The sequence below is a fragment of the Cupressus sempervirens genome, chromosome 10 (genome assembly GCF_028749045.1).
Source record: "Cupressus sempervirens isolate cs-2001-9-10 chromosome 10, ASM2874904v1, whole genome shotgun sequence".
Taxonomy (NCBI): Eukaryota; Viridiplantae; Streptophyta; class Pinopsida; order Cupressales; family Cupressaceae; genus Cupressus; species Cupressus sempervirens.
This window is the reverse complement of record NC_143127.1, coordinates 903,982,689-904,000,197: the sequence shown is the minus strand read 5'-3', so window position 1 is coordinate 904,000,197 and position 17,509 is coordinate 903,982,689. Positions and strand designations below refer to the sequence as shown.

Genomic DNA, 17,509 nt, shown 5'->3' with positions numbered 1-17,509 from the left:
AAAAAGGCGACAGAATTCAAAATGATGATTACTAAATTTAAAAGCAAGGCCAATTTTGGCGAGATGGAGAACTTTGTCGCTAAATTTAACTTTAGCATTTTGGAAATAAGAGACAAACATGGCCGTAAAAATGACAAGTGGAGTAATTACGAATTAAAAAATTTGTCTTTTCAGAATTATGGTAACTCAGGGCAAGCTTTGAATCACTTCCTAATTGGAAGTACGATAGATATGATGGACTGGGATGTCAAAAATCAACAGGGAGAGAAAATTAGGTTTTTTAATACCCATGAATCTCATAATAAGATGTTATGGGATTCTGGTGCTCATCATACACGGGTCTGTAATTTCAATCCCTATTCCCCTAAAGGATCAAAGCAAGAGAGCAGCCACAGAGAATTGGAAAGCGATAAAGTTCTGATGCGTATTTTTGAGTAAGAGAGGCAGGATAGTGGAGAAATTAATATGGGAGGTGATCTGAATCGGCTGGAACCAACGAGACTTGAGAACTTCAAGGACAAGATAGCGACCTGGTATCTCTTGAAGGAAGGGGGTTTTGTGCCATACATGATGTCCATGGCTGGGCACGATGAAAATTGTGCATTACAGTTTGTGAATAACTAGGATGATAGGAAGGTCACAATCAACGACATTACTTTTCAAGTCATGGAGGAGGTTATTGCCATGGCAACAGGACTCACAATGAAGGGAAAAAAGTGGAAGAAAGTCACCAAAGTCTCGGATGAGAATAGCATGAAAAACTTCTTTGCGGAGAATGAGGAGCCGATTTGCTACAGAGGAGGGTTTAAAAGGGATAAGCTTCCTGAGACCTAGGATGATGTGTGTCTAGTCCTGATGAAGTATCTCACCTTGGAAGGCAGGTTTGGAGTGTGCTATTACTATCATTTTCCCTTGTTGAATCATTTTAGAAACAGGGATTTCATTTCCATTCTGTTTTATCTTCTACATTCGCTTGAGGATATGATTAAGGATATTAAGGAGAAAAAAAGTAAAGGCCTAAACTTCACCATTATTCGTCAGGGGTTAATTTTCCATTTGTATTAGTTCCACTTAGCTTTATGTCCCCCCAGAGAGGTTGTTGTGGAAAACCCCCGCCATAGTAAGATTTTCCCCTAGAGCTCCAATACGAGGACAAAAATCCATACTCCTAGGCCATCTCCTTGTAAGGACACTAAGAAAAAGAAAAAAATTGACATAGCCATAGAACAAAAGGGAAACAAGAAATTAAAAGTTGATAAGGTGGTAGAGGTTGTTAGAGAGGATTCTGGTGAAGATATTGGGGGAAAAGCAAGAAGGAGGTCTGGTAGGCTAGCTCAGTCCCAAGCTAGGGGTAAGCAGAAGTCTATTAGATACCCTGTTGAGGAAGTTGTAGAAGATAGTTCTGACAATAATAGTGACAGAAGGGAGGAGGAAAGCATTTCCAACTCAAAAAAGGATGAGGGTAATGAGGAGGGGGGGAAAAGTTTCAATTCTGGGAACATTTTCATGGATGACACTCAAACTCAAGTGTCGGATGGCAAAGAAAGGAATACTGAGACAATCAATGTTTCAGCTAGCTTCTCACTTAAACCCCTTACTTTTTGTGATGAGACGAGCAAAAAGGATAATTCCCCAATTACCATTTCTTCCCCTGTTGAGGAAAATTTGAAGATTTCTTCTAACCCACGGGTGCTGCAGGATAAGCCAAAGGGACAGAAAATGAAGGAGGTTGCTGCTACAAAGGTCGATGAGCATAAAGAGGAGACAGTGATGGTGGAGGAGCATTACAAAAACCTGGAGGAAAGAGTCAAAGCTTTGGAGGAGGTGTTTTTCACCTTCTCCAAGTTTGGACTTAAAGTTACTCATGTTGCTGCAACTACCCTCCAATTGCTAGCACAGGAGAAGGAGGAAGCTGGCTTGGACATGGAGGACAATAAATTTCTCTTTAAGTTCCTTGCAGACAACTGGGCCCAAATTCTTCTTCATGCAAGAGGAAAAGGGAAAAAATAAATCTAAGTTTTTTCTATTTCTGTTCTGTTATGGGGTCCATGGATCCAAGGACTTTATATGTTGTTATGACAGTTATAGTTTTGCTGGTTATCAGCTGTAATTATGTTTTTAAGGCCTGGGTGCCTCGTTGGACTTTGGTTTGTTGCTAGGGTTACTTTCTGGTTTTAGCTCTCTTGTTTTAGGTTCTTATCTCTGACTGTTGGTTCTCTTATTTTTGCTAACTGTTTTTGCTACTGGTTGGTAATGTGCTAGTTACCAGCCTTTTGACTGTTAAGGGACGACCCCCTTGCTTTTGGTCGCTTTTAATTTCAAAAACATAATTATTCAAATTAACCTAAGTTATATCTTGATAACTATATTCCTTCTTAAACCATCATATATTTATTTTATAAGAATAAATAACAAAACCTTCTGTCTTATACTACTACATAGCACCTATCTACTATCTACTCACCTCCTAACCCTTTTGTTACATGATTAAGTATCTTAAATGTACTAGTCTAATCCAAAATACCGCTAAGCTATTAAATTTCTAATACACCACAACCCCATGCATTCACAAAAATAAATCCACCCTTAACACCACACTTAACCCATACAAGAAAAACACCCCTTATCTTAACCAAGCACCTAGTCCCACTTGTAAATATTCCCTACAATTTCCTAACATCTATCCTAATTTACAACCCACACCTTCCTCCATCCCACCTAAGACTTTACCATTCCCCAAAACCTTAATACTGCATCCCATAAGATGTCCTAACTTTTTTATTACCTCAATCGATGTGTTAGTTTCCAAAGTGCCCCTGTCCCATCCTAAGTCACCTCTTCGTTCTTACACCAAAACTCCTTGTATCTCCCAAAATAACAAAGGCATATGGCTTTAATGGAGCTCATACTCCATGAAAGAAAGAACAACTCCTCATCATGAAGTAACTTTTCTCAACTACAATGAAGAGCCCAACTAACCCCTTCACCCAAGGCTTCTCTTCCCTCCCAAGGGTGAGTGAAGCCTTCACACCCATTAACACTTGACATTCAAATAAATAAAAAACAAGAAGACCAAGAAGGAAATCCAAGAAATTTGTATGAACACTGTACACCTTCACACCATCACAACACAATTTCAAAATTTACAATGCAAAGATTTCACAATACAAATGCATGATTCCATAACAATTACTCCATGCTTTCATATTCATTATGCAATGCTAAAAGAAAGAAAATTGTCATGGTTTGAACACGAACCTTGGTCCAAGCTAAAGGCAATGATAGTTGTTGTGGAGCTCCCTTAATCTCCCTCCAAACCCTAACTATCTCTAAACTTAGAGAGTGGGTGAACACCCCACTAATTTGTCTGAGACTCTCTAATAAGGCCTTCCCACTAACTATTTTAGCAAAAACACCAAGCCACTGCCTCTTACAAACTTGTCTCCCTCTAAATTTTCTATATTTGACTTAGTAGAAACATGAAAGAGAACACATGTGACAACTCCATTTTCGAATTGATGAAAGAATGCATGGGTAAAGGGGCCCCCTAGGCTGTCAAGGCACTAATATGGTTAGAATTAGGTCCCTAACATGTTACACTTTCACATGGGTGGCTCATTTTCACATAAAAGACACTTTGGGACCACCTAATGACCCCTCAAAACCCTAGCCAAGTCCAATAGTAAATTTCCTTTGATTGTGACCCATCCTACCCCTTGTCAAGTGGGTTTACTTACTCATTAGCAAGGTCATTAGTTTTAAGGTAAAATGCCACCATGACCCATAACCCTAGATGATATGTCATTGCACACAAAATCCACAAGCGTCAAATGACACATAAAAGCATATTCCACATCACCATGACATGTCCCTAATGCATCTTTATGATTAAATATTTCCTCATACAAGCAAACTTACATTATGAAGCAAAATACTTTCACAACGAGGCTTTTGAATCTTCCAAAGATTCTCCTTGGTTAAATTGTGTTCACATAGGTTTGGAACTTGTTTCCCCCCAAAAATTTCCATGGTTCCACTTCCTGCACATTAAACTTGAGCATCAGTAGTCTAAGGAGGTCACATAAAATATATAGCATAAATGCATATAATTTCAAATGTTACGTAATTCATATTAACATGTTTCAAATAAATTTCCTTTCCTAATCATTTCAAATAATTCATTCAAAATGTTAAAATATCAAAATTTGCATATCATAAATCATCATAATCAAATTAACATCTATCTACATATCATAAATCATCATAATCAATTTAACATTTATCTGCATATCATAAATCATCATAATCAGTTTAACATTTATTTGCATATCATAAATCATCATAATCAATTTAACATTTCACATCACATTATAATCGAATTCCATCATGTCATAAAGTTGCATCGATATGTGTTCAACCATTCCATACACAATATCAGGCTCTTTGTGCATATCATAGATGCAAAACACAAAACAATAGATAAAACAAGCCACTGTCCATCTAAGTCTTGAATAACTATCAAAATATCAAAGTCTCGAATATCAAAATGCAAGTAAAATATCTATGCTATGACGGATCGGGGTGAGGCCTCACATGCATACATGATAATAGTTGAATTCATTAGCTGAAGCATGTACAATAACTGCATTATGAAAACACTCATAATCAACCATTGAAGGCATATAATACATAAGTAAAATATTATGATATAAATATGTCCATAATATAATGTCATACAATATGTCCTCAAAACACTGAATAAACTAATAAACACATATAAAGTTTAAATGAATACAATAACATAAATCTAAAGTGAACTAGGGGTGTGTATTACACCACAATATTACAGTCATGTATAATGATGCATAATAGTCAACCAAGCTCTAACAGGGAACACAAACATTTATATATAATATTTAATTTAATTTACATAAATCTTTATATCACCTAAATAAATATAATTTCTATTTATATAAATTAATTTTTAAATGATAAGTAGGAGATTGCAAGTGGGTTTACAAGCACTTGGTGAAAGTTTTGCAAATGGGGTTGCAAGCTTTGGGTTTAACCATGGAGGAAACTCCATAGTTAAGCACACTCAGGGTGGAGTAGTACTGGGATGGGTGACCTCTCAAGAAGTCTCGGTGCTTCACCCCTTGAGCATCACCTAGATCCAATGAGTGCTAAGTGTTCCATTTATTCTCATTAGAGATAGATTCATTTTAAATGATTAAATTAAATAGTAAAAATATATTATTTAATTATTATTAATTTTATTGAAGTTGTTTAAATTTTTTAATATCTTTTAAGATTTCAAATTTTTTATATCTTTTAAGATTTTTAGAATTTTTAAGTAATTTGTACACTTCATCTTATATAATTTCAATCTCAATAACTTTTTACTTTTTACAAATATTAATATCATTATCTTTATCTACTTCTATATAACTTTTCAAAAAAAAAATAACATTATCTTATCTCCTCTTTTATTCTACTAAGATATTTAATGTCACCACTTGATTTTTTTTCATTTTTTTAACAAAACCGAAATTCGGTACACCATACCAACCAGAAATATAATAATTAATAAAAATTCACCAAATACCAAACCAAAACGTGAAAGCATACCCAAATTTGAGACACAAATACTTTGTAAACTGCTCACCAACTTACTTGTATTTTTGATAAAATCATTTTTCACTTCAATACCGAGATTGAAAATGACGCCAAAATAAAGGTCAAAACGTGGTTTACATCCATGATAATCTCATTACTCAAAAGAGAACCACTCTTTTTTAATGTCAGTTTTAAAATATCTATCCATCTCCTAATTGATGCTCTATTCTTTCATGTTGCCCGTTACTTGTCTTAGTCAGCATTTCATCGAGATTCCAAAGATTTTGAAATCTCCGAAGTTAACGTTTGTGTGTCGGTAACTAACCCAGGTTCGACTCCCGCTTCTTACAGTAAATAACAAGTAAACGGCCATTATCCTCTCAGCTATTGAGATGCCACGTAATATTATCAAATTTCAATGCCTTTTACAATTTCTCCTCGCCAATCATTCCAACCCTGCCTTACTTATATGGTTGTAACACCCCACGTTTCTTCTTTTTTTTAATTCAGCAACAACTTCAAATATTTATTATAAAGTATGTGGGCCTTGCGCTAAGATATAATTATACCTAATTTAATTAGGATAATCAAAACAAATGACATATAATTTCTAGATTCAAATGTTGGTAATTTTCTACATAATCAAATTTAATATCACAGAAATCTATTCAAATTTAGAATTATATGACTGATATTTTCTTATGTAATGTTGATAGTATATAATATTGATAAGTAGAAAATCACTATTCAAAAACATGATCCTAATAGCAATGTCACAATTATGTAATATCGCTTTTATTATAATAAACAAAATTATTTTTATATTTTATAATTTGTTAAAGTTTCTTTTTCTTCTCGATTTTTTTAAAAGATATGTTACAATTTAAGATAAGAAAAGTAGGTAACAGATTTTTTTTTTTTTTAAACAGATATTTCTTCTTAATTTATCTTTACATAATTAATTTCAAATCTACTTATAGAAATTGATCTCAACTAATTAATAACTCAACTGATTTCAGAAGCTTTTATTTATGATTTCAGACCTGCTAATTAATCTAATGCAAAACACGTTACAGATAATTTAGAAATTAAAGATTCCTTACAGCTTTCTCCAAGATAGATTAATTTTAGAATCAACACTGTATGATTTATTAATTAATTCACAGAAAAACTTTGGAAAACAATGTTTTAAAAAGCATAGGTGAAACTGATCTGAAGCTCAGAAAACAAGGTACGGTAATAAATAATAAATAATAAATAAAGAGGGGCAGAGGAAAGAAAAAGAAATTAACGCATAAGAAAGAACGTTAAAATAAGCTGCTACGAAACAGGGGAATTGAACAGGCCTTTTTTGTGTCCAACACAGAGAAGCGTATGAGAAATGAGCAGCCAGAACTTTCACGATCTACAATATGCGATTATTAAGCATAATTTTGGATCGCATTTAATGATTTATTGTGTGAGAGAATTTAATGAAGAATTCTATCTCAAACAAAATTTGAATAAAATATCAAAGGATCTGAAAATTAAGTATAATTGCGAGTTTTTCACATCAAAGACTATTTCTAAAATAAATTATATATTTATTCATCAATATTTTTAAGTCAATTCCATGATCTAATTATCAGACAGCTAATCAAGAATTCAGTTGCAGTCTTTAAAAACAGAGCTGAATGAACCGCAGGATCTGAAAATGATGTAGAAGCCTAATGAAGTATTCTATTGTAGTCTTTAAAACATAGATAAATTGATCGAAGGATTCCATTCCATGATCTAATTATCAGAGAAGCTATGGAAGAATTCAATTGCAATCTTTAAAAACAGAGCTCGAATTAACGAGAGATCCGAAAATGAGGTAGAATCCTAAAGAAACATTCAACTGCAGAGATAATCTTTGGAACAGAGGTAAAATGATCAAAGAATTTGAAATGAGATATAAATTTAAATTTTGGTATCAAATATTCTTTCCAAAATCAATTGTATATAACTCTAAATCAACATTTAGATCACAACAATGATCTAATTATCAGAGTGAAGTTAATGAAGAATTCAATTGCAGACATTGGAAAACAGAGCTGGAATGAGCAGAGATCCGAAAATGAGGAACAATTATAAGTAAGAAATGTAAGGAAAGAAAAGGAAATTTTAAAAATAGGAAAAACACAAGAGAAGGTAAAAATAAACTTCTCAGAAACAGGGGAATCGAACAGACATTTTCCGTCTCCGGCGCGGACAAGCATTCAAAGAATAGAACAACACGTTTTCTGTGTCCAGCTCGCAAAAGCACATAAAAAATGATCAACGAGCATCTTTATTAATGTTTAGACAAGTATATCTACATCCGGCTCTGAAAATAGCACTAGACTCTCAGCATCACATACCCGATCCACGATTTATAACCTACTAAAGCCTCCTCCCTTTTACCTAGACAAAACTTCGCAGCTGTATATATATACACAGAAACGCCTAAAACGTCACGAACAACTTCTGTAAAGTACAGACACATTCCAAAATACCGAGAGCCGAACACGCAAAAGACCAAACGCCCAGGGTTCGAGCCTCAGGCGGAGCGAACCGCGGCCTTCATGCCAAGCGGCGACGGAAACGCAGGCCTGGAGCAGCTGAAGAACACATGCTTCATCTGAGACGTAATCTGCAAGATCGCAATCCTGTCCTTAGGGCTGAGCATTTCCTTCAAATCCTCTCCCAAATGCTGATCCTCCTCACGAATTCTCATAACCTGGCTATGAACTCCATGACCTTCAATTTCCGCAACATTCAGGCTCCCTTTCCCTTTCCCTTTCCCTTCCATTTTCGCCACACAGGTCTCCGGTTCGAGTCTCGGGGACATGAAAGCCTAGACTACCCTAGCTATTTTTTTCCCAGCAACTGACGGACACCCCAAATCCGTCATATATTCCCGTCACACTTGAGCGCCCCGTTTGCGGAGTGGCGAGTGGAAAGCCAATTTATAGCGGAGTTCAAAATATCTTGTTTCTTTCTTACTTAAAAATCACGCAACAGATACCTCGGGGCGGATCAAACGTGGCGTGGGCGGTGACCGCCACGTGGCGGTCACCGGGCGGGCGGGTGAAAATACCGGTGAAAGTTTGAAATGGGCCTCATAAGGCCCAAATTTGAACGTAACCTAAATTACCGCCAATTTTGTCTGTTACTCTAACGGCAACTAAATGATCTTCACGTGGACTAACTTGACTGCTCGGCGCTGTTCTCCGTCAACTAACAGGCCGAGTCGCGACAAAAGTGGTGGGCCCGTCCCCCACCAGTTCCCTTCCACGTGGCGCGTTCCGATTGACCGTGGCGTCTGCGACTCCAACGGCTTTAGGTAAGGTGCCGTTTTAATGTAGGATGAACGTTGGTGATCGGCACTCGCTTTCGTTGTGGAGAAAAATAAAGTTGTAAGTTGTAACGACCATTTTCTTTTTTTTCCTTTCATTATTATTCCTTTGCTTATGTTTGTGTGTTTGGATGGATTGTCTGTTTGTTTGTTTATTTATTTTATTATTACTCTTGTGCTTTCAATCATATGAGATCTCTCTTTCTTCAGCTTTGTGGTAAAGCATCTCTTAAACTTGCTTGCTTTTCACATCAGTGGCTTTCGAACATCGATTTTTCAGTAAGAACAAAGCGACATTACGTCAGAGGTTGGTTGGCTTTTGCAGGGAAATGGAGTTTTTTTATAATTGGGGGATCGATCATGGTAGGTAATGGAGCCAAACGTAGGGACATCTTCCACGCCTTTTTAAAGTTAAAGATGAACACCAGCTGCCTGCAACTCTCGAATTCCAAGGAATGCAATGTACATGTAAGTCCAAGGGAACTTGGAAAGAATAGATGGAAGGTCCATTTGGGAACATTTAGTAGGGAGTGGATGTGGACTAGGTTTAATGGCATCCTAGGCTTCACTTTTCTATTATTTAAGGGTAAGGGTATGGATATGGATCTTTTTATAATCTATGATATTGGACATATGTTTCTACTAGGTGATTGTCTTGTCTCATATTCCATGTAAGATGCACCTAATTGTATTAGAGATCTGGTATACATATCTTCTTAATTCTTGTAGGATTTGAACTTAAAGGGTGCAAAAGATACATGCAACGGTATAAAGTGATTGTAGGAAAATACAAGCTTTTGAAAGTAATGAGAATCTCAAAACTATGATCAATGGGACAAACTGATGGTAACTTATCAATAATGTTCAAATCAATGATATCATATCTCCATAAGCTATAGTTTCATTCTGGATTAGACTCTGTGAGACTTTTTCATATCAATGTTTCGAATCACACTTTGTGATCCACCATCAGGGTGGAAGAGAGCCAAGAGATTTAAAAAAAGATGGAGCACAAAGTGTGATACCAAATGTTGATAAAAAAAATTCACATAATTGTAGCATTGTAGACCACATCTCTTCACAATTTCTTGATCACCTGGGCTCTATTTCAGCATTCTTGGCCTCTTGTGCCCAATATGATTGATCCACATCTATTCCACATTTAATTTTGGCATTTCCTCACCATTTCGAACCTTTGGTTATAATTAGACCCAGATTAGAGTTTTGAGCCCATGTCAGCTTGCTCCATAATTAACACCCCAAAATGCTAGGAGTTGTGTAAAAGAAACCTTTTCTCCCTCATTTTGACATTCACACACAAGAATTCAATTGCATCTTCAAATTTAAGCACTCAAGTCCTTAAGAGCAAGAGATCAAGCATTTAAAGCATTGAAGATAAAGAGTAATTTTTAGATCTATGTATTCATGATGACATCCATGATCGTATTTTAGTAAACTCAACCCTATGAGATCGTCATCAACATTTTCATGATTATTTTAACACAAAAAAGGCCTATGAAGGTATAAAGCATTCCACTTTCAAATCTAGCCTATGTTTCCTAATAGCATGCTTTTATTTTCATTGTAATTAGGTTTCAATTTCAAAGTTAATTCTTAAACTAGGGTTTGACCAAGGCAAACCCCTTTCTTATTTTCTCTATTTTATATGTACAAGAATAGGTGGTGGATGCATTGGAAAAAATATAGGTTGAGCACTGAAGAGTTGTAGAACACCATTTGTTTGATTGAAAACTACTTGGAGGAAGTAGCACCGAGAATAGGTGGTGCATGCACTGGAAAAAGCATAGGTTGAGCATTTGAAGAGTTGCAAAGCACCATTTATTTGATTGAAAACTACATGGAGCAAGTTGCGTTGCAACATGCTCAAAAGATCAAGTCACCTAGGGTGACATAATTCCCTTGATTTCAATAGACAAAATTTGGACTACATATCAATCTTTGTTTGTACATCTTAGATCTTCTATCAATATATGTATGTCATTTATCTATTTTCATGTACATGTCAAATGTCATATTTTTATTATATTTCACCCTAAATCTTATCTAATTGAATAGTCATCTTTCAACTACCTAATGAAGGACCACTACATTCTTCATGTGCCCAAGAATCTTTGAGCCAAGTGGATCATTCTCCTTCCAATGCAATGCTGATTGAGAGATAGACACAAAATTCTAGCTTACATGCATAGACTAGCAATCCCTATTTCCATCATGTTATAATAATATAATCCATAGGTAATAGCATTCAAGGTTCAAATCTCTTTTATGGTATAAGCACTAAGTATCCATGTTGAGGATAAGGTATTTTGTCTCTAGCCTCTCTAATACACCAAAACTATGTTTAAAAACATTGACTCCCAAATTCGAGACTCTATTATCTATAATAAATGGATTTGACATAGTGAATGTGTGCAAAATTAAGATACGAGGTAATCAAATAAGAACATGTGTTTCATTCAAGGGTGTATAGGTGAAAATGAATGTAGACTCTTTTGTGGTCTTTAATTTTGGGCAATCTACTTTTTGATCTACCTATGGTTTATAAAATAAATGCTTCATGTAGGAGGCACCTAACTATGCTACAAATGAGTCATGCATACCATAATCCATGTAGGCTCTAAATTTAAAATGTGTTAAAATTGTGGACTATGGTTAGAGAAATGGTAGGAAAACACAAGCTTTCAAAAATACTTTTATTGGGGTCCTATGGAGGGGGTTTCCCCAAAAAATGCTTTGGGGATTGTTGATATTCTTTAGGATTATTTTGAAGTAGGTGGACCCATGATTTTTACACACCAATTTAGGCTTAGATTTTTTAAGCTCTAAAATTTATGGAAGTTATTGGTTTTGTGAATATTTTAATTAGCATATTCAATTTACCTAGGTAAATAATTAAAAAATAATGATCAAGCTAGTAAAAAAATACATAAGCCAGTGGGGCAATTTCTATCTCTTGTGGTTTCCACCAACTCAAATTTGCATTCATAAAAAGTAACAGTTATTATTTTCTTAGAAAATATTCCAATTTATCATGTAACAATTTTTTTTGGCTTTATATGACCTCTTGCTCCTTAAAAAAAGATGTTGAAGTCCCCCTCATGGGACCCCGACCTTAAAGTTGTACAAAGGTTTAGAGTGATGGACCTTAAATTATAATGTTGTAGTTCATGTTGGGTATTAATTCAATTGTCTATGGCCTCATTAGCTCATAGTTTAGTCAAAATAATTTATTGATAATTCTAATGGATTTTTATTACTATATATTCATAATGGGGATAAGGTCTTTTCCCTTTATCCTACCCTATTCATAGATTCAGTCAAAAGAATTTACCATCAATTTGAAGAGCTGAGTAACTATAATAAATTATGAACATAACAAATGTAAATAGCATGTTAAATTGAAATAGGAGGTGATGAAATGTGAACTTTCTTGATTCATGTTTTGACACCAAAAAGCCCTATAACTTGAGCTCTATGATTCTAGATCTAGAGGTTAAGATTGTTGATATCTCTAAGTCTCGTGGTTTTTAATTGTCAAACACTTAGTCATATAATAGTCATCACTATGACCAAGCTACTCTATATAGGTCGAGTCATGTAAAGACTTGTAAATAATCATGTATATGATGAGTTCTATAGGAACCGAGCAAGTTTTTGGTCACTGAGTATTTTTAGTACAAGCTGAGCCTAGTGAATACTGAGTAGACAGAGCACATAGATGTTGAGCATAGTTAAGGCCAAGCAACAACAAAGATAATAGTTACGACCAAGCACCAAAAATCGTGAGTGTCGAGTAACATAAAGAGAACATAAACATCTGAAATGATACAAATTTTGAGGTAAACTGTTTGAAGTCGACATGGACACAACATTTAATGATTGTAGAGTTTGTTACAAAGTGAATAAGATAAAAAGAGAGGGGGGGGTTTACCAAAATGAATAGTAAGGAAAGATCCAAATTGATGAGTCACAAAGAAGTGATCAATGCACAAATGGATCAAACAATGAAGAATATAAAGAAAGGAGGAAATCCTATAATCTTCTATAGAAAGTATGTACTTGAAATCTTGAATAAATAGAAGAAAAATACTAACCTTAAAGTAAGAAAAATTTGGAAAATGATGATTTTTGATGTATGTATACAGTTTCGGGAGATTTTGCAACTTGCTCTGGACTAGAAATGTCGAGACAAAAAAAACCCAGAAAAATTTTGTCCTTCTAAGAGTAGGTCAACCTTGACCCAGATAGTGGGGCACAATCTTACCCCAAAAAATCAACCTTGACACCAAGAAAAGATCTTCAACACCAATCTTGAATGGATCTTAGCATAAGAAGAGGCTTGAATGAATGTGAATGGAGAAATCTTCAACAAGAGGGCTCCATAGAGATTGAACCCTTCAATGGCTAATAATGGATCTCCTTGATGAATTGGTGCTTGAATGCTTGATAATGGATTGTTTGATATAATAATGTGTCCTCTTCTAGTTTTGTATTATCACCTTATGGAGAACATGAGAGGAGAAGGCTTCCTTATATAGTGATCTAGGGCACAAACTTCTAGAGAGTTTGACATTGGAGAATTAAATCCCAATTAACCTTAACCCCTAGAAATGGACCTAGATTAAATGCAATTTAAGAGTGTACCATTCTAAAACCTGAAACAACTGACCCAAAAGCGAGAAAATGAAACTTTCTAAAGCCCAACATCTCAAAACCTCTGAAACTTGAAATTTGAACTTGGGGTCGAGGTCGAGGTCGACTCTGCCCTAGGTTAAGTTCGAGGTCATCCTTGACCTAGGTCAAGGTCGAGGTCAACCGTGACCCTTTAGGTTGTCATTGACCCAGAAAGTCAAAGTCTTCAGTTTCTTAGAGAAAGTTGTCAAAAAGAGGTTGGAAACAAGGGGAGAGAAACAAAATAGGGGGAAACAACCAGACCCATGCAAAGACCTATTCAAGTCACTTGACATGACCCCAAACCACTTACTCAGAGGGCTAAATGCTTCTAACATGGAAGTGCTTCCATTTTAAGATGATACATTAAGCCCCCACTTTAGCAAGAGTATGGACTCGATGCAAACTCTTGGTAAAGGAGATCATAATGAAAAGATAATCTTATTAAATTCAAAGGGAGAAAGGGATCCTCAAGCCCCTAGGGACTCAAGTCTTCATCAACTCCAAGATCACAATAAGAGAGACATCTATAGAAAAAGAGAAATAGAGAAAGAGTGTGATCATCTTGCCTAATGAGAACTTATGTCCCATTGTGAACCACACAAGGAAACAACATAACTGGAAAGATGGAATTGAACCGCCTAGTGAATGTGGCTACTCACTAGTCAACCCATCAACGATTCACCCTCAAGAATATTCTATTCCATAAGAGTAAAACCAAAAAGCAAAAGAGATCCAATCTTAAGGACACCTTCGACCTTAAGGGATCAAAAAATAATGAAACTGGAGGGATCAAGAGATCCTAAAATATAAATCCATGCTTTAAGGATTAGTCACTCATCCAAAAAGGGAGAAAAGGTATCTTGAAAAATAATATATGTGTTTTTGAAAAGTGTGTGTGCAATAGGTGAACAAAGCGTATGCCCCCATGCTAAAGTCATTGCTAACACTTTAACAAGAGCAATGGATTTAACAAAAACATAAACAACTCCACTGATTACATTTCCACTACAAAATGCCCTTAGATGAAGACAAATCAAGGGAAATACCACATAAACATACATAGAACACAAAAGGGATGTACATGCTATGGGGTTAGTACGATCATAAGATAATATAGATATGATATTATTGCAAATGAATTGACATCATTCCCCAAAGAAAGTAGAACTACAATCACAAAGGAGGAAAGGTCACAAAATAGATACAAAGAAGAATCTTTTCGAACCATGACTTGGAGACCAAAAAGAATCAGTGCTACCAAGTCGTGGATCTAAGAAAATTACACAGGGAAACAATTACAAACAATAGCACAAGTACAACATAACATGAAATAACATATGGGAGAATAGAGATAAATATAGAGAAATAATACAATAGGTTTGATTCTTTTATCATCTTGCACCAACAGAGCAACAAGGATTGTATAAAAGAATCTAACAACATTTAGCAAACACATCACAGGAGAAGCATAGTACAACATGCAAACACACAAAAAAGCTACCATAAAGGACAAGCCAATCAATCATGTCATCTACTCTCCTGATCTCATTATATATCATTTAGGGAAGCTGGGTAACTCGTAGGAGGGACTATATCCAACACAATAGGAATGATAGTCAGTTCCAAACAAGGATCCTATTGAGAATCACAATGTTCAATACTAGGTGTAAGTGTCAATTGTGATGAAAGCATAGTAGGTAAATTAATGTCAATGTCAATAGTTTAATATTCATCATCAATATCATCAAGAGTATCTTCTCCATCTAAATTAATTAAAATAGAATCTAAGATACGAATGGAATCATCAAGATTATGCATCTTAACATTATTATTAGCAGCAACTTCTTCTAACACATCATGCATAGTTGTATCTGAAGAAGGTAAGATTTTTGAAGAACATAATTACGAGCTTGAGCTTGAGCACAACTCTTCTTACAACGTTTGTTAGCAGATCGATTACATTTTGTCTTGTTTGAAATGTGTTGAGAACTAGGGGGAACAAACGAACAAGCAATAGGAGAAGCTTGATTAACAGATGTAGAAGCCATAGATAAAGGAGGTATGGAAGGTGTAGGCAAAAGACCATGATTAAGATCTATAGGAGGTAAGCTTAACTCGAGAATCTTACAATGCTTATAGGCTTATATGAGCAGAAAAGATGAGCAAGTCGAGAAGGACATGAATTAGGTAATGAAGGCCAAAAGAAGTCAAGTGTAGCACAATCCCTAGGCCTAGAAGGGTGATATAAAATATGATTAACCATCTTCGTTTCTTCATCATGAAAAAATTTAAGCATTTATGAATAGGTGAAGCAACAACATGCATGGAATTTAACCACGACAAACCAAGCTTAACTTATGTAATGTCCCGCTCAGGAACCCAAGAGAAATAAACCTAACATTTTACAATGTTTACTGAACTATTTTTTTTTTAAAATGTTTGAACAACATCAAGATAACATTAATGTGGAAGCAATATGAACATACACATCAAATACACATTAGCAATTACAGATACAGTTTCAATTCCTCAAGGGTTCCTTTACGTTGAGTCACATTTAATAATTTTAAATTAATTAGTTTAAGTCTCAAGTACAATGTCTCATGATCATAAAGAAATAACAGATACATAATCGCATAAGCAAATACATAAGTATAAACAATACAATGAAAGTACATCCAACAAGGGGCGCTTGCGCCAGAGTTCCTGCCTTTGAAAACTATAGTGTTATAGTAGCAAGCTAGCTTTAAATAGAAAATTAAAATTAAAGAACATGAAAAACATTTACCATACATTTATTATAACAAAGATATTTATTGACTATATTCAATTAGAATGATATATTTAATTACAAGGTGGCAGTTTTTCAAATGCAAGATACTTGTTGGCATGTATACAACAAGCCTTTCTTTTAAAATGATACATTTAATTACAAGCTGAATTCAGGAACATAAAAATTGCAGGTAGCATAGAGCTATGGGATTGGTTATAGGGGAATGAACATAAAAACTGTTAACCTGAAGCAATCATATGCAGCATTCTTTGTTGGATAGTTTCTATATTCTTGATGTTGATGCTTATGTTGGTACTGTTGTTGTGTTCATGAAGTGCTGCAATCATTAATAAATGGACTCCACATGATAATCAAGACTTGTTAATTTCAAAGTGACAGATGATGATGGTTATGTTGGTTGGAAAAAGTGTTGTTGTTCATAAATGGTATGGGTACTGCTGTTGTGTTCATGAAGTGCTGCAATCATTAATAAATGGACTCCACATGATAATCAAGACTTTTAAATCTCAAAGTGACAGATTTGCATAGTTCTCTAGAGCACTTTTCAGCCAATTAATGAAGGAAACATATGCATCTTCAGCTGCAATCACAAAAACCAAAAGCACAATTCAATAAACAGTTATTTTACTCTTATAAGCATTTTTCAGTTTGTATGTATGTTGAACTTATCCATGATTTACACAAACATTTGTTCATGCTCCAGCTTGTGGAAAATATTTTCTTTTCAGCTAAATAACATTACATGATAATCAAGACTTTTTAATTTGAAAGTGACAAATTTGCATAATTCTCTACAACAGTTTTCAGTCAATTAATCAAAGAAGACATATGCATCTTCAGCTGCAATGTCGTTGTATGTTATCATTTTCTACAAGCTCATAAAATATGGAATAAAGTTTCCAAAGTTGTTGTTACATAACTTGTTCTATATAGCATAGTTCTTTCAAGTCTTGGTTTGTTGTGGAGGTCATGTAAATCAACAATGCAAGTGTCCAACAAGAGGACTGAATGCAACACACATTGCTTTGCTAAAAAGTTAATTAAAA

General features: G+C 34.9%; 1 protein-coding gene and 1 long non-coding RNA gene across 2 annotated transcripts; one reads left to right on the top strand and one right to left on the bottom strand.

The window, feature by feature from the left end:
* Positions 1 to 7,904: 7,904 nt before the first annotated feature.
* On the bottom strand, positions 7,905 to 8,588 carry LOC149536921 (uncharacterized). Its single transcript, XM_089805891.1, has one exon. It carries the CDS (start codon positions 8,465 to 8,467, stop codon positions 8,177 to 8,179), a length of 291 nt encoding a protein of 96 aa, XP_089662017.1. The 5' UTR covers positions 8,468 to 8,588; the 3' UTR covers positions 7,905 to 8,176.
* A 602-nt stretch (positions 8,589 to 9,190) lies between these two features.
* On the top strand, positions 9,191 to 10,993 carry LOC149536920 (uncharacterized). The gene is made up of 2 exons (XR_016357467.1): positions 9,191 to 9,560; positions 10,655 to 10,993. It is a non-coding gene; the product is annotated as an uncharacterized LOC149536920 (long non-coding RNA).
* Positions 10,994 to 17,509: the final 6,516 nt, after the last annotated feature.